The following is a 26,276-nucleotide window of genomic DNA, read 5'->3' on the forward strand; positions in this document are numbered from 1 at the left end:
CGACTTCAGCCAGGTCACGATCTCGCGGTCCGTGAGTTCGAGCCCCGCGTCGGGCTCTGGGCTGATGGCTCAGAGCCTGGAGCCTGTTTCCGATTCTGTGTCTCCCTCTCTCTCTGCCCCTCCCCCGTTCATGCTCTGTCTCTCTCTGTCCCAAAAATAAATAAACGTTGGAAAAAAAATTAAAAAAAAAAAAAAATAATAATAATATATTTAAAAAAGTAAATTACTGGGACTACATCAAAATAGAATGCTTTTGTAAAACAAAGGAAACCATCAATAGAACAAAAAGACAACATATTGAAGAAGAAGATATTTGCAGATGATATACCCAACAAGTCATTTAATTAACATCCAAAATATAAAAATAACACCAAAAACCCCTAAACAATGTGGTTTCAAAACAGGCAGAGAACCTGAATAAACATTTTTCCAAGAAGACATACAGATGGCCAACGAGTTCATGAAAAGATTCTCAACATCACTCATCATCAGGAAAATGCAAATCAAAGCCACAATAAGATATCGCTTCACACCTGTTTGAATGCCTAAAATCCAAAAGACAAGAAACAACAAGTGCTGGAGAGGAGGTGGAGGAAAAGGAACCCTCGTGTAGTGTTGGTGGGAATGGATATTGGTATAGCCACTGTGGAAAACAGTATGGAGGTTCCTCAAAAAATTAAAAACAGAAAGACCATATGACTCAGTAATTCCACTATCGGGTATTTTCCCAAAGAAAATGAAACACCAATTCGAAAGGATATTGGTACCCTTGTGTTTACTGCAGCATTATTTACAATTTACAATAGTCAAGACATGGAGGCAATATAAGTGTCTATTGATGGACCAATGGATAAGGAAAATGTGGTATATTATGCAACCTTAAAAAAAGGGTGAGATTGTGCCATTTGAGACAACATGGATGGACCTAGAGGTTATTATGGTAAATGAAAGAAGCCAGACTGAGGAAGAGAAATACAGTATGATTTCACTTACAAATAGAATCTTTAAAACTTGAATAAATACACAAAAAGCAGAATCAGACCTATAAATACAGAGAACTGAAGGCTGCCAGAGGGGGCAGGGGGTGAAAGGCTGGGCAAAATGGGTGAAGGGGAGAGGAAGATACAGGCCTCCAGTCATGGTATGAGTAAATCATAGGAGTAAAAGGCAGAGTGTAAGGAATACAGTCAGTGATATTGTAAGAGTAATGGAATAGTACAGATGGTAGCTACCCTGGTATAAATTTGCCCAATCACTAAGTTGCACATCTGAAACAAACCTAACATTGTGTATTGACCATACTCAGAAAAAAAGCTTAGATGTCCAATATCTTACTAATGTACTTTTGTCCATAATGTGATTTTTTGTTTTTAAAATATTTGAAGTCTCTGTCTGAAAACCCAAGCATCAACAATTTGTTAAAATGATAAATAAAAACCAATGTTAGCCAACATCAGGATGCTGGGAATTATTCACCTATAAATTGGCTTTAAAACTCTATGTGTCTCAGTGGCTTACGTCTACCTTATTTACATTGAGTACAAAGGATATTTCTATTGATAATTGTGAATAACAAGAGTATTAGAGGGCTACAACAATAGTCTTCGTGAAATCTTCTATTATACCTATGCACTATTTTTTTCCAGAAATTTCTTACTCAATTCTCCTGAAAATCTTCCCATCCCCTGACCACACGCCCACAGGGCATGAAAACTTCAGCTAAGTCCATCAGAGTATCTTTCTTAGACATGGCCTATGCTGAGTTGGGTCACCTGCACTACAGATGGTGCTAAACCAAATTATGTGCAAAGAAAAGAAGCATTTATAAATTGTAAGGAACCCTAGAGTCCAATTACTTGAGGGTGTGAGCAAATGGCCATGTATACTGCTTTATAAAATCTGCTCCCACATACAACTAGGTTTTTGAAAAGAACCAATTACAATGGTGTTTTTTTTTCTTTCCAGTAAGAGAAAGCATTTTAAAGTTTCAAGAACAGTTGGTAGAAGAACAAAAAGTACAATCCTTTTAAACAGTAAAAATAAGGCTCCTGTTATCTCGAATTATGATACAGCAGAAGCCAGTCCTCCTGTTCGCGTCGTGGGGGGCAGCGTGACAGCTAAGCTACTTGGAAGAGAACTGAACACTTCACCACGACACGCTGTGGGACCTGCCTTTACCCACAGTACGTCCACTTATTGTGGGCACTTTTGCTGCAAAGACTGAAAAGTGTTCAATGTAGGACTGCCATGTAAACACACCCTATTATTTAGAGAGCCATGTTCTCCAGGAGAAAATGGTGAAGAAACAAAGTCCTCTGTGCCCACAGAGAACTGACCCTGTGAATGACCAGCTCGTGTGTCTCACCACAGAATTACTTATAATAGCATTACCTATAACACCCTCATTATTCAGCAGTAATAATAACACTACTGTGACTATTGTTGCCACCACAGTAACTAATGGCTCACGTTTACTGATACTGTTTAAACAGTTAACAGATCTGATGAAATCCTCACACTAACTTTAAGAAATGTGCAATGATTCTGTTTTAAAGATAAGGTAACAGAAGTGGAGAGGTATTAGTAAGTTGCCCGAGAGCACGCAGGGGATGAAGTGGCAAAGTAGGATTCACATCAGATCGGCTGAGTACCCTCAAAAAAACGTCTTCAGGCATAAAATCAAAGGTGCTAAATAATTAAAGTGCAGGTTCCCTAGCAAATCTCAATCGACATACCTTGAGAGAGTTTGGGTTTTTTTGGAAAATGGAGGGGGTGCTACATGGCGATGCTCGGGAAATTTCTCTTCACGTGAATTTCCTAAAATTTACAACAATGGATGATCATCCTGTCTGCTCTTCTCCCAACTTCATCTGCAAACTTGATTCAGGGCCTTCAAATCTCTTAACGCACACTGGTTATCACAGTGTGAAGGCCTGAAGGCCATGCATATCCCAGAGAGATTTGTCACTGACAACCCAGCCTGAAGATACCAAACACTCTGAAAAGGTGTTTTATCTTTTGACCTCAGGCAGTCTTTATCCACCTTCAGAGTTTGCTCTGATTTTATTTGCTGGCTGGGCTATTACAATTTTAAAACCATGTTAGAGCTGTATTGCCAGGCAGCAGTTAAAATGTTGCCATCAAAACCATAATGAAGGAGAACTTTCTTCTGCTTTGGAGAAGATGGCGTGGATACACTTTTACCTGTCCCTCCTGCTAAGTGTGACTTTAAAAGCCTTACTATCAGACTTTAGCCTCTACTACAAAGCTGTAATCATCAAGACAGCATGGTATTGGCACAAAAACAGACACATAGACCAATGGAATGGAGTAGAGACTCCAGAATTGGATCCACAAAAGTATGGCCAACTAATCTTTGACAAAGCAGGAAAGAACATCCAAAGGAAAAAAGACAGTCTCTTTAACAAATGGTGCTGGGAGAACTGGAAAGCAACATGCAGAAGAATGAAACCAGACCACTTTCTTACACCATTCACAAAAATAAACTCAAAATGGATGAAAGACCTGAATGTGAGACAGGAAACCATCAAAACCCTAGAGGAGAAAGCAGGAAAAAACCTTTCTGACCTCAGCCGCAGAAATTTCTTACTTGACACATCCCCAAAGGCAAGGGTGTTAAGAGCAAAATGAACTATTACGACCTCATCAAGATAAAAAGCTTCTGCACTGCAAAGGAAACAATCAACAAAACTAAAAGGCAACCAACGGAATGGGAAAAGATATTTGCAAATGACATATCGGACAAAGGCCAGTATCCAAAATCTATAAAGAACCCACCAAACTCCACACCTGAAAAACAAATAATCCAGTGAAGAAATGGGCAGAAGACATGAGTAGACACTTCTCTAAAGAAGACATCAGATGGCCAACAGGCACATGAAAAGATGCTCAACGTTGCTCCTCATCAGGGAAATACAAATCAAAACCACACTCAGATACCACCTCATGCCAGTCAGAGTGGCCAAAATGGACAAATCTGGAGACTATAGATGCTGGCGAGGATGTGCAGAAACGGGAACCCTCTTGCACTGTTGGTGGGAATGCAAATTCCTGGGTGCAGCCACTCTGGAAAACAGTGTGGAGGTTCCTCAAAAAATTAAAAATAGATCTACCCTATGACCCAGAAATAGCACTGCTAGGTGTTTACCCAAGGGATACAGGAGTGCTGATGCATTGGGGCACTTGTACCCCAATGTTTATAGCAGCACTTTCAACTAACAGCCAAATTATGGAAAGAGCCTAAATGTCCATCAACTGATAAATGGATAAAGAAGGTGTGGTTTATACACACAATGGAATACTATGTGGCAATGAGAAAGAATGAAATATGGCCTTTTGTAGCAACATGGATGGAACTGGAGAAAGTTATGCTAAGTGAAATAAGTCATACAGAGAAAGACAGATACCATATGTTTTCACTCTTATATGGATCCTGAGAAACTTAACAGAAACCCATGGGGGAGGGGAAGAAAAAAAAAAGTTAGAGAGGGAGGGAGCCAAAGCATAAGAGACTCTTAAAAACTGAGAACAAACTGAGGGTTGATGGGGGATGGGAGGGAGGGGAAGGTGGGTGATGGGCATTGAGGAGAGCACCTGTTGGGATGAGCACTGGGTGTTGTATGGAAACCAATCTGATAGTAAATTTCATATTAAAATAAATAAATAAATAAATAAAATTTAAAAAAACCTAAGAATAAACTGAGGGTTGATGGGGGGTAGGAGGGAGGGGAGGGTGGGTGATGGGCATTGAGGAGGGCACCTGTTGGGATGAGCACTGGGTATTGTATGGAAACCAATTTAACAATAAATTTCATTAAAAAAAATAAAAATAAAAATAAATAAATAAAAACCTTGCTATCACATGTAAAACAGAAGAAGAGTCTGAAGGTGGAGAAAAAAGAGCAGTCTGACCAGGGACTTTGGGACCTGAGGGACATAATATTTAGTTCTCTGGGATTTCTTTCTGTTTCAGATATCCCACACCTGGAGTTGGAGAAGCTGGCCACCCTAAAACACCAACAATTACAAACAAAAATCCCCCAATAAAGCCTACACTCCTTGGCCAAAGGATCAGGAAAGGGGCAGTTTACCAGGACAAAACTTTCAGTCATAACTGGTCCAGTCCAGTTGAACACCATAAAAAACTGTGGCCTCACCCACAGCAATGCAGAGCTGAGACTGGCACTCTCACGAAGCTGTGCACAGGTGCCCTAATACCTCTCTGAGATAAAGCCAAATAGGGACCAGGTGCTTTCCCGCTCAATGGTCAGTGTTGAAGACAATATGGGGAATGCGAATTTCTATGTCAGGCCATAATGACATAACACCCACCCCCTTCTGCTGCCAAGTGGTATCCCATAAAGCCAGCTGAAACAATAAGTTTAAGTAAGGTGCAGAGTCTTATAAAATCAAGATGTCCAGACTTCAGCTGAAAGTCACTTATCATAACAAGAACCAGGAAGATCTCAAATTGAATGAAAAAGGACTGAATCAGTGTCAACATTGAGATAAAAGAATGTTAGAATTATCTGGCACAGCTTATGCAAAAATTAACTCAAAACAGTTCAAAGACTTAAATGTAAAATATAGAACTAAAACTTTTAGGAAGAAAACCTAGGAGATAAACTTTAGGATATGGGGCTAGATAAAATAATGCTTAGACTTGACATCACAAGAATGATCCATACAAGGAAAAACTGACAAAGTGAACTTCATCAATATTAAATTTTTTTTTGCAGAAGACCTTGTTAAGAGGATGAGGAAACAAGCTATAGAAAGGGAAAAAATATAAACCACATTCTCAATAAAGGACTAGTATCTAAAATATACAAAGAACCCTCAAAATTCAACAGTCAAAAACAATCCAGTTAGAAAATGGGAAAAAGACATGAAGAAGCATTTCACAGAAGAGGATATATAGGAGACAATTCTAAGAAAAAATGTTCAGCATCATTAGCCATTAGGGGAATGCAAATTAAAATCACAGTAAGATATTACTACCTATCTAACAGAATACATCACCTAACAACAACAAAAAAATGGCAACACCAAATGTTGAAGAGGATGCTGAGAAATTGGATCATTCATACATTGCATATATGAGAATGTAAAATGATACCGTCACTATGGAAAACAGTTTGGCAGTTTCTTTAAATATCAAACATGCAACTACTATACAATTCAAGAACAATGCTTCTAGGAATTTATCCTAGAGAAACGAAGACTTATGTTTACATAAAAACCAGCACAGAAACATTTATAGCAGCTCTGTTCATAATAGCCAAAATGTGAAAACAACCCAGGTGTCCTTCACCTGAGCAATAATGAGCAATAATAAAGAACAAACCAAATATGTTTATATATATATGTATTTATGTGTGTACACACATATACATATATATATATATATATATATATATATATATATACACACCTGGATGAATCTCCAGAGAATTATGTGGAGTTAGAAAAAAAGCCTATTACACGATTACATGTATAAATGATTATATTTATACAACATGCTGGAAATGCCAAAATTATAAAAATGGAGAAGATTTGTGATTATCAGGGTTAAGGAAGAGGTGGAAATGGGAAGGAAGTGGGTTTGGCTATAAAAAAGCAACATGAAGGATCCATAGGGTGATGGAAATATTCTGTGTCTTGACTATATCAATGTCAATATCCTAGCTGTGATACTGTCCTATAGTTCTCTAAAATGTTACCATTGTGGAAACTGGGTAAAAGCTCTGTAATATTTCTTACAACTCTGTAATAATTCTTACAACTGCACGTGATTCTATAATTATCACAGAATAAAAAAGGTTAATTAAAAAAAAACATGAAAGAAGGGACACATGTCAGTCGGTTAAGTGTCTCTTGATTTTGGCTCAGGTCATGATCTCATGGTTTATGGGACTGAGCCCCATGTGGGGCTCTGCGCTGATGGCATGGAGCCTGCATGGGATTCTCTTTCTCCCTCTCTCTCTCTGCCCCTCCCTGCACACACACAAGCACATACATGTGTACAAACTGTCTCTCAAAATAAACATATTAAAAAAAGAAACAACATGAAAGAACAAAATAAAAAAAATTCAATATAAAAAACCCCAAGCCAGGCGTCTGGGTGGCTCAGTCAGTTAAGTGGCCAACTTTGGCTCAGGTCTTGATCATGCGATTCTGGAGTTGGAGCCCCCCCCCGTCAGGCTCTGTGCTGACAGCTCAGAGCCTGGAGCCTGCTTCGGATTTCTGGGTCTCCTTCTCTCACTGCCCCTTTCCTATTGTGTTCTGTCTCTCTCTCAAAATAAATAGACATTAAAAAAAAAAAAAAAAAAAAACCCAAACCTTCAAACCAAAAATAAACTCCAGTAGTATTAAGCAACACGTTTTGAGCCTCTACTATGGACCAAGTAGTGCACTTGGTAATACACGAAGTAATACACTAAGCTAACGCTATGAGGTAGGTACTATTTTCCACATGAAACTGAGAAAACAATCACTTGCTCCTATTTGTTTAAATGAGGCAGTACAGCTAGTGCAGGTATTAGGAAGTTTTTCATACTATCTCAAACTTAGTTTGTTAAAAGAAAGAGTTTAACTTTATTTCCCAAACTCACAGCTTGGTTTCCTTAGGTGAATCTCAGCTCTGAAAGCAGAGAAAATAAAATTTAACGTAAGGTGGCCATCCTGAAACAGTCAGGAGAACTTGGTAGGAGAGTCAGGGCAGACTTTTTATCTTTTTAAGTAAAAGTAAAAATTAATTTCATCAAGGACTAGGCAACAGTCTTAAGACAAGGTTCTATAATGGAGGATTTATAAAAATAATGGCTAAAAGCTGACATTTTTGTCAATATATATGAAAACTACTGCATCTACTGCCATTTCTGATGTTTTGAAGACTATTCTTCATCAGACCTAAAAAAAAAAAAACATTCTTGGTCAACTGAATTTGAGTTTTATTTATTTTTTTAAATTTTATTTTTATTTTTTTATTTTTTTTCAATATATGAAATTTATTGTCAAATTGGTTTCCATACAACACCCAGTGCTCATCCCAAAAGGTGCCCTCCTCAATACCCATCACCCACCCCCCCCTCCCTCCCACCCCCCATCAACCCTCAGTTTGTTCTCAGTTTTTAAGAGTCTCTTATGCTTTGGCTCTCTCCCTCTAACCTCTTTTTTTTTTTTTTTTCTTCCCCTCCCCCATGGGTTTCTGTTAAGTTTCTCAGGATCCACATAAGAGTGAAAACATATGGTATCTGTCTTTCTCTGTATGGCTTATTTCGCTTAGCATAACACTCTCCAGTTCCATCCATGTTGCTACAAAGGGCCATATTTCATTCTTTCTCATTGCCACGTAGTACTCCATTGTGTATATAAACCACAATTTCTTTATCCCTTCATCAGTTGATGGACATTTAGGCTCTTTGCATAATTTGGCTATTGTTGGGAGTGCTGCTATAAACATTGGGGTGAATTTGAGTTTTAAATAGAAATCTATCCATCCATCCATCATCTCTATAGACACACACACATGAAAATATATACATACACATAAGCTATCAAATAGGTTATTTCTTAATATTTTATAAATTATATTATAGTGGACTCATAAAACAGTGAATACTGAAGGTTACTTAGAAATTACCAAGTCAAACTTTCTCATCTCATAGCTGAGGAAACTGAAGCCTCCCCAAATTAAGATCCTTACTATTCACAGTGTAAAATCCAGAATTAAAACTCAGGATCCCTGATTCCTGTTCCTCGATTTCACTATTCTTACTTCCTCAAGCAATCTGATGGATGAAAAGAGAATGAAACATCAAGGGGACTGGGGACACAGAATCACAGGGCAATTTAAATTGGTCAAAGTGAGAGCTATTAACAAATTTGGCTTTCTGAAATTAAACATATTTTAATCCATGATCTTTTCACAAACAATGCTTCTTATTCCCTGGCAAAATGAAAACAGCCTCATCTATATTTGAAATGCACACAGGACACTCTCCCAAGGCAAGATTTCCCAGATTCCTATTGTAACCCACCCTCAAAGGGACTGAAGCCTTTACACACACAACTATGTTCTGTTCCACGTGCCATTTGCTTTAGGATCTTACAGTGACATCCTGGAACTGGAGCCGCATCGCGGAGCCAGATGACTGAGGTCGACTGGTGATCTCCAATATGGTTCTCAGCAAGATGTCCAGCAGGCTGGCCACTATCACATCGATTTCCTCCAACACAGATTTTTCCTTAAAAGAAAGAAATAAGGAGTTCAGGCAATTGTGGCTGAATATGTGTATTAATCTCTCTGTAACGGAAAAGGGGGGAAAAACCACATCAAAAAGAGAACTGGATAACTTGACAGACCTGGACCTCACCTATATCACCTTAGTAAATGGCCTTCTTTTATAGAAAACAAAGGCAAAGAGAACTTAACAGCTTACCCAAGAGTACCCAGCTAGGCTGTGCAGTGGTGCCTGAGTGGTGCCAATGACAAGGTGGGGTGATGTCCTGGAAAGCATCAAACTACTCCAGAGCACTAGCTGTGCACTAACACAGTGTGTGATGTGGCCAAGTCAGATGCCTTTCTGGGTCTGATTCCGACTGAAAGTCCTTCTTGGTTCCCCAAGTCCTTAATTCTTTTTATTTCAGACTGTGCTTACATACACTCTTCTTGAGCTGCATAGTTATTTTCTAAAACTCTAAGTGCAAACAACTATTCCTATAAAAATGATTTTTAAAAAGCTCTACAGGTGTAGACTGCACAACATTCAGTATAGATGAATACCATGAGCTCCAGACTGAACCTCATGTCAATGGCCACGGTGGACTGCTTCCCTAAAGGAGAATTAATACTATCCAAGCCCCCAGGACTTGAGAGAGAAACCCAAGTTGCTCTTCTCTGACTGTATGCAGTGGAGTTGGATTCTGATTACAACTGCACAAGACAAAACTCTGTGTACTCAGCCTCTCTACCAAGGAGACTGTCTTCCAAACACACAAACAAAAACTTTTACAAAGTGTGAATGTGAAAGAGCTTTTTGGCCACGGTTTTATGATAAACTTTCTTACACTTCTGATAAAACTACCATAGTTTCCCCTCCAGGGCAGAGTTTCTGTTCTGAATTCCTTATCAGATAAGTCCAAAAGCTGACTGCAACTTCCAAACTGAAGTAGACAGGAGAAATTTAAAAAAATCTTTTCCACTACTGCTGATACTTGTTTTCAGTTTTCTGCAGTGAACTATCTCACTTAGCAGAATTACGGTTTATAAAAACATTCTAACTAGGCACAGCATAGCTATTCTTTACTGAATGACATAGAAAAGTTTTAAAGCAAAACTATCATTCTCTCCCTGTTGTCAGTCTTCGACCCAGTTCCAGATCACCCTTGGGGCCTGGGATCACGGGGATGTGGAAAAATCAGTCGTCCCTCCCCATGCAGATCTTATTACACTTTTATACACGGAGTTTCTGCCCTTCTCCTCTCAAGTGTCAACTTTGTTCCCACAGTGCGGGGGCCCTCTCTCAATTACGTCCACTGGGGTCCCAAGCCAGCTCACTGCTGAGCCCTTCAGAAGGCGATCCTAGGTAAGAGAGACAACAATGGGGAAACTATATAGTGTATGGCAGGGAGGCAGAGGCACAGGAGTCTCAGCACTGCTCTGTACAAGCTGTCAAAGATGAACAAATGCCAATTCACGGCTGCAGGCTGACAGAATTAGAACAGGACACCCTTTCCATGTGGATTTCACATCAGTCCCATGAGCCATGAACACGAGTATCCAAAGAACTGTCCTCATTTCTAAGTAAGCATGTGATTTTTTGCTATTTGCCCTGTATCTTCTAATGCGACTATACAGCACCAAGAGTCAGGTACATCCACAGGAATTCCCAAAGCCCCTGACAATTCAGTATCATTGTTGGGGCTGGGTAATGACTGTAGTGCAAGACATCCTTGGTCTCCTGGGCCCTTCCTCTGCTTCTACGATTTCTGTGGGACCCAAGGGCCATGGCCAAGCTCTGAGCATCACCATGCAGCCTTCCACAGAATGGGCCCCAAAAGACTTCACTTTACAGGCAGTAATTTATTCTTGCCACAGAGTATTCATCATATCAAGATTAAAGACACATGTGGGAGGCTTTGAGATTTCTAATTTTTCTCACTGGGTATTCAGTTCTTTCTTGAAATACAAGTTGAGGAGGTTATTTGGGGTTACAGCAATCTCACAAGGTTAAAAAAAATATTTCAGAAGAATAGCAAAATGTCCAACCCAGCTGGAAATAAAAGTGAGAGTCTCAGAGGGTTATTCTTCAGTGTGGTTTCTCTGAAAACTTGAGAGTTTTTATTTCCAGAAGCCATTTGATGGGAACTACGTACTATGATCTGTATTTACTCACTGAGCTATTTTTCTTGATGAGACAAAATACGTTGCTAAGGATTCGTGCACACATGATCAGGTCCTTCTGTTCTTGCAGGTGCATGTGGAGGTGATGTAACACGACAGGCAGGAGAATGTACCTGGAATCTGGAGAGAACAGAAGCATTAGTGTCACATCTATGGAGGCCCACGCCAACCTTGTACACACCCATACCTACTGTAACTGTACTGGTTAAACGATTAACACATAGTGAAAAGCTACATAATTGGTATTGGAAAAAAAGTAGTCCATTTCCCTAATCCATGATTCCTGCACTCAAGAAGTCTTTCACTCTTATACTGAAAATAGGTTATTTTTTTTTTAAATGGTCTGTTTTACCTCCAAATATCTAAATGGCATGCTTATCTGGCCATTTTCTGATTTTTCATTGAGACTGACCATCCAGTGACTTCTTACTATAGTAGGTGAAAATTTAGCTTTTCTTACCCTCTTGTCTTCTCCCCAGTCTCGGAAAAAAAAATTTTTTTTTGGTCACAATTTCTGGCTAAATTAACATTTTGCATTTGCTGCCATTCTGATTTCCAGTGCTTTGCACACGACCAAGTTTTTGTTTTACTTTTGTTTCTCTCTCTTTAAAAGCTTTCAGGAAATTATTCCTGGTAATTCAAATTTTCATGACCACGTGCCTTGCTTTGGCCGTTGAAACCTACAAAAACTCATGTCCTGCAGTGCTGGGATCTTGCCTTGAAGTACTTCCAGCATTATTTCCTTTTCTCTATTTCTTCTGTCCTCAGTCTGGAACTCTGACTACACTGACATCACGAATCTCTTAAAATATCTTCTTTTCTTGATTTTTTTTTCCCATCTTTTTGCCCAACTTCTTTATCTTCCAACTCTTCTATTCAATTTTCTTGTTTTTGCTACCCTATATTTAATCTCCAAGAGTTCGTTCTTATTTCCACCTGGGCCACCACACAGCTCCTTGTGCTCAGAAGGGCCCCACACTTGGTTTCATGCTCGGCTGCTCCCATGATGAAATTCCCAATAATTTTCAAAGAGGTATTGCATTTTTATTATGCAGCCTTTCCAGTTTATTATTCCTTCTTTATTTCTTTTTACAGAAGGTTTCATTCTTGTTTCACGGATGCACTATTTTCTCTTTCTGGGTTAGTTGGGAGATAATTTTGTGCTTTCTTTTTCTCCTTGAATTATCTTTTTCTTTCAAGTTCTTTTTTCTGTTTGTTCATTTTGGCCTCTGCTTTCACATTTAAGGTTTTCATACAGTATCTGTTGATTGTTGTCTGTCTTTACAAGCAAGTCACTAACATGCTAACTGGGTGGGGGGGACCCACAACAGTGCCTCGGCAAGCTTGTAAACTGGTGAAGCTTCACAGCAAGGAGGGAAGGCATCCAGATATTTCATCAGGGGACCCTCAAATTTCAGAATCCAAGATGCCTTTTCTTGGGCTTGTCAGTTTCTCTACAGAGGAATCTGCCAAACTCCTCTCTGGGGAGCATGAAACCATCATCTTCTAGTAACTTGAAATCAGGAAAAGAAGGGGCAGGTGAGGGTCTCTTTGTTTAATTGTGAGGCCCTGTTTATGGTGTGGAGCCTCATTCTCAAATTTAGCAGGCTCTGAACTCCTGAATCTAGGCACATCTCATTCACTTTCTTTAGAGGGTAAGCTTTCCATTATTGGCTAAATTGACTATTCTAAGGGCTTTTTATTCAATTTTTTTATTTCTAGCACCCTTAATTTTCAGATACCTTGTATTTTTTTTTATTTTTCTCCATTTTTTGTAAAGTTTATTTATTTATTTTTCATAATCTCTGTATCCAACATGGGGCTCGAACTCACAACCTTGAGGTCATGAGTCACCTGCTCTTCTGACTAAGCCAGTCAGGTGCTCCTGAATACCTGCTATTTTCAATTCTTGATCCTTTCTGAAACAGCTCCTCGCCGTCTGTGGATCTGTAGTGTAAACTAGCCTGTTCTTGGCACCACTCCAACAACACACACCTGTGTGCATCAGCCTTCTCTCGTCTGCTGTCAGCTGCCACTCATCTTTGTTAAAACTGTTGAGATTTATGCCTTGTCATCTCTTCTCCCAGGCTCATAAACTTGGGAGATTACACATTTAAAAAAAAATTCCTTGGGGCACCTGGGTGGCTCAGTTGGTTAAGCGGCCGACTTTAGCTCAGGTCATGATCTTGTGGTCCGTGAGTTTGAGCCCCGTGTCGGGCTCTGTGCTGACAGCTCAGAGCCTGGAGCCTGCTTCAGATTCTGTGTCTCCTCCTCTCTCTGCCCCTCCCCTGCTCACACTCTGTTTCTATCTCTCTCAAAAATAAATAAACATTAAAAAAATTAAAAAAAAATTCCCTTACCGACCACAGATACAAAAACCCTTTTCACACCTTTGGCAAATCATTTCTAGCAATATGTAAAATACATATTATTACTTCACGACCAGGTAGTGTTTCTCTTAAAAGCAAGGTTTGTTAAACATCTGAAAATTATACTTGTATACTTTCACCAGGGAAGAAAAGTAAGTACAGTCAATTCTTGTTATTCATGGTAGTTTTAAGTTGGAACAAGTCACTGGAAAACCATGAAATGGCAAATAACGAATCATTTCTCCTAGGGGAAGTATATGTGTGTATAATATAGGAGGCATATCCCACATAGGTAACAATATTAAATCCTAAAAACAACTCATCCAGGTAGATTCTATTTTCTTTACTTGATATAAGAGAACACGAGGTTTAGAGGTGCTAAGTGACTTGCCTGAGGTTACCCCACGAAGAAAGGCCAGAGTTGGGATTCAAACTCTAGCAGCTGGCCCCGGAGATGAGCTTCTTGCACTGCGCTGCACTGCCCCCTACTGCTCCATTCTCTAGTTAGACGAGCATGAGAGTGGAAGGGAATGCAGAGCATTGCAGTTTGAGCTCAGCTGGGAATCTGTGTATTCTGCTACTCAAATATTTCACTGCTTTGTGCAAGTCCACGAATGAACGTGAGAGGGTCACAAGTATTGATTTTGAGGTCACAAACACATTTTAATAAGGAAATCCATAAATAAAGAATTTTGACTGTATAAGGATCATTTCTCTATCAGTTGGAAGTCTTATATTTATCCCTAATTTGTCATTAAATAAGTATTTGAAACAGTAACGTAACTGACTTATGCAGTATATATTTCAATCTTTTGAAAAAGTAACAAGTATGCTTATTGTCCTGAGTGTTTACTTTTCAACAGGATGTCATAAGCAAAAAACTATTGTTAAGACTGTAATTGTCGAGGCTCCTGGGTGGCGCAGTCGGTTAAGCGTCCGACTTCAGCCAGGTCACAATCTCGCGGTCCGTGAGTTTGAGTCCCGCGTCGGGCTCTGGGCTGATGGCTCAGAGCCTGGAGCCTGTTTCCGATTCTGTGTCTCCCTCTCTCTCTGCCCCTCCCCCGTTCATGCTCTGTCTCTCTCTGTCCCAAAAATAAATAAACGTTGAAAAAAAAAAATTAAAAAAAGAAAAAAAGACTAATTGTCATATTATTTATGGATATGCCCACTTGCAAATGCCCTAGCTCCTTTCCCTGATCTGCTTGATTTTCTTTTTCTTTTTTAATTTTTTAAAATGTTTGTTTATTTTAGAGAGAGAGAGAGAAAGAGAGAGACAGAGTGAGTGGGGGAGGGGTGAGAGAGAGGGAGACACAGAATTTGAAGCAGGTTCCAGGCTCTGAGCTGTCAGCACAAAGCCAGAAGTGGGACTTGAACTCACAAACTGCAAGATCGTGACCTGAGCCAAAGTCAGATGCTTAACCGGCTGAGCCACCCAGGTGCCCTGATCGTCTTGGTTTTCTAAATGATGTCACCTCTGCAGCAATTTAGAAAGATTATTCCTGATTTATTAAAACTCACGTATCTTGTAAATAGTTGCATAAATAATTCAACTTAACTAACTCAAGAAACAATGGACAACCTAAATAACTCTATACTTAGTAAAGAAATTGAACTTATAGATCAGAAACTTCCCACAAGAAAAATTCCAGGCCCAGATGGCTTCTATGAATTCTATAAAGCATTATGGAAAAAAATCAAATCAAAGTCTACAAAAATTCTCCCAGAAAATAAACAGGGAACACAACTAACTCTTTGAGGCCAGTATTACTGATGCCAAAATTAGTCAAAGATATTACAAGAAAACTATAGATTGCTATCTCTCATGAACATAGATGCAAAAATCTTTATAAAATTTTAGCAAAATAAATCTAGTTATATATACATATATATATATAAAGAAACACTATGATCAAATAGGATTTATCATTAAGGCAAATTTGGTATAATATCTGAAAGTCAATCAACATTAATTCAACATATTAACATATGTAGAGAAAATGAGCAAAACTCAGCATCCATTCATGATAAAAAGTGTCAGGAAGCTAAGAATAGAAGGTGATTTTCTCAAATTGATAACGAGCATTATAATGAAATGCCTACGTTTAGCTAACATAATAGTTAACAGTGAAAGATTGAAAGCTTTCTCCCCAAGAGCAAAATTAAGGCAGGGATGGCCATCCTCACCAACTGAATTCAGCACTGTAGTGGATTCTTTCCTAGTCAGTGTAAGATATATCATGTGTCATAAAGAATATGATTCTTTATCCTAATAAAAATCAGAGAGCATGCAAAATATTCACAGCTGGGAAAGCACCATTATCAGTGTTTGCATGATTGGTTTATCAACACAAGGAGGTTTGGTGCCATAGGTTTACCATCACAACAAACCACACAAGGCACAGCCATTCTTCACTTTCAGCAACACAGAACATTAAACTCCAAACTTGTAAAATAATGCACTGCAGGCTTCCTTTAAAGCCTTTAAGCCTTACCAGGAAACTTAAATACTTATTTATAAATCAATTACTTGACAAAAAGAACCAAGAAAAAGAAACTAACAAATTACATGACAGGAGTCACTGCCTCGTGATGATTAATTAGAACAGAAGATAAAGCTTATCTGGTATGTTCCTGCAGGTAGCACAATTTGATTTCTAAAAATTCAATTTGCAACCAACTGTTAAGAGAATACCGACTGCAAAAAAGCGAGGCAGGTAGACAAATAATTCGTGTGTGGTGTGCATAAAAAGAAATATAGGACTACCTACATTGCAGATTTGCCTTTTCTCCATACTAGGGCAATGTCAGCCAATGCAAATGATACAATTGGTGGGGAAATGCCAAACTCGCTGACTGGTTAAAATGCTAATTCTTACCTTTAAAAGGAAACACTTGGACTCATCAAGCAGGACCCAAGAAAAAAAGAAAACCTGCAGTTGAACAAACACTCACTTCCCATACATTTAGCAAAAGAACCTGTTATGCAGTTTCTGTCCTTGAAAGTGTCAACACCCTCATATTCTACATCTCAGACACAGCTCACTGTATTATGTATCTCGTGGAGTGTATAAAGGAGTGACTCTCATTTACTTTTTATTTTGCCAGTACACACGTGAGTGGATAAAGCCAGCTCCCATTAGTAATTCCCAATGGGTGTGGGGCTCGGAAGGAGGAGAAGCAGCTATTAAATGCTGGGAGCCACCAATAACTGAAATGCTAATGTCACAGATAGCAACAAAACTTGCAAATGAGCGTTTCACACCCTGGAGGGCAGACCCTGAATGGAAAGAAGGGCAGACAACACAGGGGCTACATTCTCATGCAGACAATGTCAGGATCACAGAGGGAAAACAACAGTAGAGGCCTAGAGATGATCTCTGAGTGTGGTTTTTAGAGCTCACTCCCCAGATTTATTCCCACCCTGGATGCCTCCACCACGGGGCGCCCTTTCTAAGGCTCAACAGATGCTATGCCCACTTGTTACTTTTATCAACTGTGTTCTGCTTCTGGTCTGGGCTTCCCACAGCCCAAGCTGTTCTGTTGTCCTATTCATGCTCATCCTTAGCTCAGAGGTTGCTTTTCCAGTAAGATTTTTTTTATGCATATCATTTATTCAATACCGATTGCTGCTCTATCCTGATTCCTAATGTGTGACCCAGAACATAGTATTCATTCATGAAACCTCTACTGAGCACCTCCTATGCACCAGACACAGTGCTGGGAGCTGGAAATATCATTGTGATGAGGACAGATAAAGTCCCTGTACTCTGAGGTTTTCCTTGTGGAGCAAGGGATGAAGACAGACTTTAAACAGTTAAAATCCAATTCTTTTTTCAGTTACAGCCCTAACATGTGATCCAAGAAGCAGAAAGCAAAACAGGCATGAGAAGGAGATTATGAGAGCGAGAACTGAGTGAGCAGGGCAGACGGGAGATGATTCAGAAGATGCGAGTTACTGAGCCCAGCAGGGTGAACAAGGATCACCTAAGATCAGAGAGGAGCAGGAAAGTGTGGGTTCCACTAGAGTGAAGCACAAGGAGATGGGACCAGGCAGGTGGGGAGGGTGAGGCGACAGGGCCTGCAAGATCAATCCTCTTCTGTGTCCTCAAAACAGCACAATCAGTGGATGTGAGCAAGGGAGGTGGGAGTGACATCGTCGGGTGTGAGTTTCTGGAAGGAACTCTGGCTGCACACATGGATGGGCAAAAGGAGAGGGAAGCAAGTCTGGACATGCCCGAGGGCATGCAGGCAAGGCGGCGGTGTGGGATGGACCTGTGTCTGGTCAGGGGGAGGCACAGATATGGGCCGCCGCAGAGGCCCAAGAATAGTCTCTGGAGAGGTGGAGATGAAGGGCAGAAGGAAGAGGAAGGTTTCACGGACAGCTCAGAGCTCCAGGGGTTGGTGCTGCCATCTACTGAGACAGAAGAAACAGACTGAGAGGGAGAAGGGGTTTGAGGAGCCTCTGCGACATCTGCGTAGAGAAGCTGAGGACAGACGGCTACTCAGGTTTGCAGCCCAGAGGAGATATCCAGTTGCCTAGAAATACAACTGTGAGGGTGGTGTCGGCACATGACCACAAACTGAGGTGGAGTGGGTGGGATGAACCCCAAGGCTCACTCATGCCTCCCTACTACACAGGACCTCCTTCCCTCCCCAGGTCACAACTGCTGCATCTTATCAAATCATAACTCCTTGTTCAAAGTCAGCTTTCATGGTAAACTAGCAGCAGACTGAGGGCAGGGGCTGGATGTTTCACTAGCTACAATATCTCTAGCATCATACCTGGCATGGGGTCTGGCTGCAATACTCATTTGTTGAATAAATGAATGAACTGCCCCATGAGTCTACTGGATAGGAGAAGCAGCGGAAATGGAGCCCCCTGTGTCTCCATGTTTTAACCTGGGTTAAACAGGAAGTGAGACAGCACATTGTCACAGTCTGGCTTGCAGTGACTCCCTCTGCCACTGATCGCCCTGAGCCAGCAGGGGAACACAGCTACTCCCATATGTCAACGCAGATTGGTCAGCTGCTTGTAGCAGTGGATACAAGGCACACATCCCAGCCCGTTGCCCCCCCCCCCCCGAAAACCAGTGATGTGAACAGGTGATGTATAAGAAACGAGAAGATACAGCTTTCAAACATTCCCATGTAATGTGTTTACTCACGCCAGTCAATTTAAAGATTACAGCAGAAAGGTAAGAACACAGTTTAAATTGGGTCTTGCCATTTACATTGATTTTCACACAAATAAAACTTAGGGTAAACTATGATTTTAGGGGCACTTCCCCCTTCCTCCCCAACCTCTATACGTCAGCTCTACTCTTCCTGCTATTGCCAAAGTGGTCCTCTCCAAAACTTAGACCCTTTCCTGGCCCTCAGGAAACAGGAAGATTTGTGAGGAGAGAGGGAAAAATGAGTTGTTCAATTTTTACACATTAAATATGTCTGCTTAGACCCCAGATGACTTAGATGTCAAATGCCAATCTATGTAGGTTGCAAATCTTAGCTATGGCCTTCAGGTTTGGCCATATGCCCTCGACTCTGAACTTGGGGTGTGACTAACAGGGCTAATTCTGCCTGGTTATGAAACGGCTCCAGCTCTGAGGCTGTCCGTGGACCCTTAACTCAACCTGGCTTGACTCTTCCCATGATGTTTTTTCATACCCGTCTTTGGTATTGACTATGGTGTCCCTCTTTCCATCTCTTTTCTGTATTAATTTTTAATCTAAGCTCAATCAGGAGTATTCTATAATCATTCTGATACCTATGCATGCATCCTCTGCTTTTTTTCTCCTTGGGATTTGTGATAGTTTTTATGGGTCAACTTGAGTGTGCTGTGGGGTGCCCAGAAATTTGGTTAAACAATATCGTGGGTGTTACATTTGAATTGGGAGCCTGAGTAAAGCAGATTGCCCTGCTCAATGCGGGTGGGCCTCAACCAATGCGCTGAATAGAACCAAAGGAGGCATAAGGGAGAACGTGCTCTCTTTGCCCGTCTTTTAGCAGAGACGTCAGTCTTCTCCGACCTTCAGACTCGAAGTGCAACTTCCACCACTGGCTCCCTCAGGTCTCCAGCTGACCAACAGCAGAATTCTCAGCCTGCATAATCTGAGCTCATCCCATACAAGAAACCTTGTACACACACAAACATAGCCTCTATCGGGTCTGTTTCTCTGGAGAACTCTAAGGCAGGATTCTAGCACAAAGACAACTGTGAGAATTTTTTGTCTTTTCTGGGGAGTTTGTAACATTTAAGGTCTTTTTTTCCAAAATGTTTTGAAACTTATTTTCTCAAAAGTGTGGCCCAACTGTACTCTGGACACCTTCTTTGGATACTATGAACTCTCAGAAAATAAGGTCACGTTCTCAGATTCTTCTCACTTCTATCTCACTAGCCATTTCTTTGCCGATTAGAACTAAGCTCAGAGTAGCAACGGTCTTTGCCATACTCTATGATCTGAAGAATGGTCAAGAACTAAGCACTTTATCTTTGATTGAATGTATATCCTATTAACACCCTGTAATGTCCTCATCTGCACTTTACCTTGTCCTATTGTAGATTTTAATTTTAAATCAGGAAAGTATCTTTTGTAACGTCCTTCTAGCCAAGATGTATGTGTACTCACACAAGTGCAGCACTTCTGAGTTTCATTTAAATTTTTTTTTTTTAATTTTTATTAATTTTTGACAGAGAGAGAGACAGAGTGTGAACAGTGAGGGGGAAGGAGAGAGGAAGACACAGAATCTGAAGCAGGCTCCAGGCTCCAAGCTGTCAGCATAGAGCCCAACGCAAACCGTGAGATCATGACCTGAGCCAAAGTCAGATGCTTAACTAACTGAGCCACCTAGGCACCCCTGAGTTTCATTTTTTAAACTTTCAATAAATTTAAAAAAACCTCCTAGATTTCTAAGTGTTTTTTTTTTGTTTTGTTTTGTTTTTTTGTTTTTTTTTCCTCATATGCAGCTGAGCTATTGCCTTGGTTTTGAGTCTGTTTTACCCATATGGAGTGGACGGAGTTGTGGTCTCCCAAAGATGTCCATGTCTTAATTCCCAGAACCTGTGAATACGTAATGGCAAAATGAACTTTACAGAAGTGATTAAATTAAGGATCATGAGATGATGAGATTATCTTGGATTATCTGGATGGGCCAAGGTAAGCACATGGGTCCTCTTAGGTGAAAGAGGCAAGAAAATTGAGTCAGAGAGAAATCTGGAGATGCTACACTGCAGGCTTCAAAGACGGAGGAAGGGGCCAAAAGCCCAGGAGTGCAGGTGACCCCTAGAAACTGTACGAGGCAAGAAAACAGATTCTCTCCTCGACCCTCCACAAAGGAATGCGGCTCTGTGGACACCTTAAATTTAGCCCAAGGAGAAGAATTTGGTACTTCTGCCCTACTGAACTGTCATATACAAAGTCTATGTCCATAGACTAAGTCCATAGTTTCCGATTTAGAATTTCAGAGTTACTAGAAATACTTTCCAGGTTTCCCTACCATCAGTGTGGGGTCCCAGGTAATTTAAATAGAGTATAGTTTGTGTCTTGGGAAGTTCTCAGGTAAGCGTGCTATTTTTTCCATGAAGACAGCCTTTTTCTCAAAGTGCGTTGCCATTTATACGTGGTAAGTTTCTGTCTTCTCCAATGGTGAATCACTCAACATCAAGCCAAACTTCAACCCCCTGGGGCAGTGATGGAAATCTTTCCTCTTACTAGCATCCATGTGCTTCTAAGTATTCCACTGATCGGGAGTTGCTTTTGCTTCTCGAAGGTTGTTTCTCCATAATCATCTTCCATGGGGAGTGCCCCACATAACAAAAGAGGCAGGTTTCGTCTTCTCCTCTTCCCCCTCTGCATCACAGTGACAGTCACCAACCTCCCAACACTGGCTCTGAGCCTCTCTCCAAGGTCACCAGCACAGACCCTCCAAGGTCTACATTTCCTGGGTCTCCTGGGTCCTTCCACCTCCCACCCCAAGAAATAATCTCACCACCTCCCACAAAGACCCATATCTCTCCTCCTGGATCGAAACAACTTCTCTTTGTATTTTTTTAGTCCTGGTTTCTATACCGCCAACTAAGCATCAGTAATCAACACGGCACTGAGTCCACAGACAGAACACATCCCGGAGAGGCATGTAATGAACACAGTCCTCTCAAATAATGTCCTTCCATTTGAGAGCAATTTTCATTATCTGTATTGCCCTTTTGGTATCAGATTCTATTCGAACAAAGAATTATCTGGTCAGTGAGGGAGAAATGTGGCAGAAACTACCAATTCCTCTGAGATGGGATGAACTTTTCTTCATTTGGTAAAAGCATAATTGGTAGTCTAGTCATACCAGGTACCTGGTTTGGACCTCTACCCCTCCACTCCACCCCCCTGTTCCCAACCCCAGAGGAGACCCTGATCACTGCAGAAGAACCTCTATGGCTCTGAGGAATAGAGTTTGAAAAGCACTGCAAGAAATATCTTTTCTCCAGGATGAGATGTGTTTTCTTGGGGAGAAATGAGAAGGTTTGAATTTTCTTTTATTTACTTAAGTGTTATTTCTGGAGGAAAAAACAAAACACAAAACCAAAAACCAGAAACAAATAGTCTACCAATAGGAGAAAAAAATAAATTAACCATGATAAATTCATTCATAGTGGAATATCATCCCACAGTATAAACAAGAATGAACTAGAGCTATATCTCGTAGCATGATAAAAAAAAGAGATTCATTAATGATTTACTCATCTGATACTATTTTATTCTTGTATGTTTAAAATGTTTTACAATAAAATATGTAATAAAAGTTTTATCATCTATATTTGAAACCCTATTTCAAAAATATTATACCCACATATGCATTCATGTGGAAAGATAACTCTCAATAGAATCAATTTTGAAAAGTTTATTTGCTGATAGTACAGAAACTTCTTAAACTTTAAAATGAGTTTGGTAATTTATTTCAGGAAAAACTAGAAGAAAAAAGGCAATGGGATTTAATAACAGATATGACAAAATCAATTTAGTAATTGGTCACGTGCTATTAGGATAAAATAAAAACTGATAATACATCAAAATTTTCACTCAGTTTCAGAACACAAATTGAAGGGACAATTTTAAGAACAAAAGAGACAAAGAAGAATCCTATCAGGTCCCTGTAAGCATCCCCGAAATAAAATGTTAAATTTTGTTGAACAAAAAAATGAAATCTCTTAGGCAAGAAAATAAGCATACCTGACGTCCCAACTAGTTTGTGATTAGAATCAGTAATTTAATCATTAGGGTTTTCATTCTTTCTAGAAATAAAGCTTTAATAGCCAGACTGTTCTATTTGGCTACTTAATACATTTATTCTACCATCCAAATACACAATGCTTTTGAGACAGTAATTGTGTTTCCTCTTTCTAATTGCTTCTGCTGACCTGTGACTACCGGAGGTAAGTGACAGCTTTCCAGAGACAAGGTTTCATTCAAGAGACTCACCACCCTACCTGGATTGGTATAAAGCTGGCTTTCCACGGTTTTGCCGATGCACTGCAGTTTCACAGCCTGCAGGGAGTCGTCCACGTGCACGATGGTAGGCAGGCTGCCCAGGGTGTCCTGCACCAAGTTGGCCACTTCCCTGACATCAAAGAGCTTCAACAGCTCTGAGTACACAGCTGGGAAGGAGCTCAGAAACACAGCCTTAAAAGGAAGAAATTTATATCAACTCCAAGATACACCCTGAGAAATTTTCTGTAAAATGTCACTGAGTTTAAGACTATGACAAATAATTTTGAATGCTAAAAATTTTGAAAGCTGGTACCTAAGCTAAAAGGCTGAAATTAAAAAAAAAAAAAAAAAGTGTGGCAAAATAGAACAATGTTTTAAAATGTGCAAGGGTGCCATATAATAAAAGTGAGAAACTGTGGAAAATCACTGACATTAGCAAAATGATTGGCAAAAAATCCCACAGAATCAGCAAAATGCAGGATGATCAAATGGAAAGAACGCTCCACCAAGACCTGGAATGCAGTAACTTCTATTTCATTTCTCTTTTGAGAAGCTTTCTGAAGTGCTCATATAAATCTCATTTACCTTGAAGAAACCAAACACATGGACTCCCCAAAGCAATGAAGTTACGGTTAAAGAAAAAAAACAAGACAGGGAATCAGAAGATCCAGATTATATGTACTACTGGCTTTGTCTCTAATCAACTCTATGACCTTGGTCAAGTCATTTTAGCCCCTTGGGTTTTAGTTTATCACCTGTAAAATGAAAAGATCATTATAACAAACCTTTAGGTTGCTTTCAGATTTACTGTAACCCCAGAACTGCGTACTAAGAACAATATTCTTTATATAAGTAAAGAAACTGGATAATCATTTTTTAAGGAAAAAAAGATGCTAATATCAAATCCTAAGGGGCACAAATTGGACTAGGAGTGTACATCAAAACAAGCCGAGTCTTTTAAATTCCACAAAAGGAGGGCAATGGAAGGAAGAGTCGACCAGCCTTAAGTCTACCAAGTAGGGGAAGGAGGCACATGTTTCTAATATGCTGATACTCAAGAGCTAGCTGGCTTACCAATGAGATCTGACACCAAAAGAAAGTAGGTCGAGTCTACATGGGCTGATGATTCAAACACAGACTCAAATTCAAATTCGTGTGTTCTGGAATTTATCTATACAGCAGCAGCAAAAATATCTAGAACAGCCAAGACCCGTTTCTGATGCCAGAACCATCAAAATGCTTCAGGTGCTACAATCAACAGCTATGTTCTCCTCGACTCTTAAACATGATAGGTTTATTTGAATACATTTAAAATTAATAACTTGGTATTCTCTGTTAAAGACTGTATTTATATAACCTTCATTTCACTCTGCAGAGAGCTGAGTCATACAGATGAAGTTAAAAAAATAAGATACAATAACATGAGCCCAGCTTTCTCATAAATGAAAAGTCAACTACATCGATTTTCCTCAGGAATCTTTTCATTTACCCATTAATTCTTCATATCTAGCTCTTTACTTCAAAAAAGTATTTGAATGTGTGCACAGTGAAGATACATGTATTAAAAAAGGATAAAGGAACAAGAACCTGTGATAAGGGCATAAAGACAGTTGTACCAAGATATGTAAGCTAAGGATTTTTTAGTGCAAATAAAAAGAAAAGCATAATTTTCTTTTGACCTTCCTGAGAGCCAAGACAAATAGAGAAAGATAATTATTAGGAATTTAGGGCAGAGTCTTGGGTCTCAACTCCTTCTGACATTCTTCTTCTCATGGGGTTCTCGTGGAGGCATCTGTCTGTGGAAGGAGAAACCAAGAGCCACAGCTCCAAGAGCTGAGTGAGTGGGCAAGCCTGTTGGGGCAGGGCTCCCAAAGACAGAGCCATTAGTGAGCTGGGCTTAGGCCAGGATAACTAAATGATCATCCTGGTGGAACCAGGATGGCCAGGCCTGTGGGGCATTGTAAACTGATCTAGCAGAAAGGTTTTCTGGGATGGCTGTTCTGCCTTCAGAAGACAGAAATGGCCCTGAGTTGTAGCCCACAGGCAAAACTGCAAAATAGAAACTGAGTTTTGTCTTTAAGACAGCCTAAGAGTAAAATTCAGACCATTGGATATCCTTGGCTCTGGACAGGATAGGCAGAATTTGAAGATGACTCCTAAGACCTTTGTCTCCTGGTGTTGTTCCCATGACTATGTTGTTACATGGCAAAAGGAATTGTACAGCTATAATGAAGGTTACTAATGAGTTGATCTTAAAATATGGAGATTATCCATATGGGCCTGACCTAATCACATGAGCACCTAAATTTTTTTTTAATGTTTATTTTTTTTGAGAGAAAGAGAGGGAGAGAGAGAGTGAACGAAAGCACGTGAGCAGGGGAGGAGCAGAGAGAGAGGGAGACACAGAATGCTAAGTAGGCTCCAGGTTCTGAGCTGTCAGCACAGCGCCCGATGTGGAACTCAAACCCACGAACGAGATCATGACCCAAGCCAAAGTCGGATGATTAACCAACTGAGCCACCCAGGCATCCCTACACATGAGCATTTAAAGCATAAGTTTTCTCTAGCTCATGGTAGGAGAACTCAGAGAGATTGGAAGCATGAGAAGGATATGACTTTTCGTTGCTGGCTTTGAGAATGGTATTTGAAGAATACCAAGGAATGTGTATGGTCTCTAGAAGCTGAGAGAACCCGTTCCATCCCCAACCCCTTGCTGATAGCCAGAAAGCAAATGGGAATCTCAGTCTTAGAAACACAAGGAAACTGATTCCTGCCAAAGGCCTGGAAGATTTGGAAAGGGAATTCCTCCCCAGAGCCTCCAAAGAAGCCACCAAGGCCAATGCCTTGATACTGGCTGTAGGAGACCCTAAGCAAAAATTCCAACCAAACTTCTGATCTATAGGACTGTGAGCTAATAATTGGATGTTACTTAAAGCCATGAAGCCCATGGTTATTTGTTATGCAGCAATGTAAATGTCACACACTGGGTCAGATTAATGA

At 40.1% G+C, this 26,276-nt stretch overlaps 1 protein-coding gene across 8 annotated transcripts in view; it reads right to left on the reverse strand.

Annotated features, from left to right (window-relative positions):
* DOCK4 (dedicator of cytokinesis 4) overlaps nucleotides 1-26,276 on the reverse strand; it is a 438,192-nt gene that overhangs the window by 110,004 nt on the left and 301,912 nt on the right. For all 8 annotated transcript variants that reach the window (XM_045495353.1, XM_045495356.1, XM_045495351.1 and 5 more), the window contains exons 23-25: nucleotides 23,276-23,468; nucleotides 11,421-11,548; nucleotides 9,135-9,269 (exon numbers count right to left, since the gene is read on the reverse strand). In XM_045495353.1, the coding sequence (XP_045351309.1) occupies nucleotides 9,135-9,269; nucleotides 11,421-11,548; nucleotides 23,276-23,468 (456 nt within the window). The remainder of the gene's footprint in view (nucleotides 1-9,134; nucleotides 9,270-11,420; nucleotides 11,549-23,275; nucleotides 23,469-26,276) is intronic.

The sequence above is a fragment of the Leopardus geoffroyi genome, chromosome A2, assembly GCF_018350155.1.
Source record: "Leopardus geoffroyi isolate Oge1 chromosome A2, O.geoffroyi_Oge1_pat1.0, whole genome shotgun sequence".
In the NCBI taxonomy this organism is placed as follows: Eukaryota; Metazoa; Chordata; class Mammalia; order Carnivora; family Felidae; genus Leopardus; species Leopardus geoffroyi.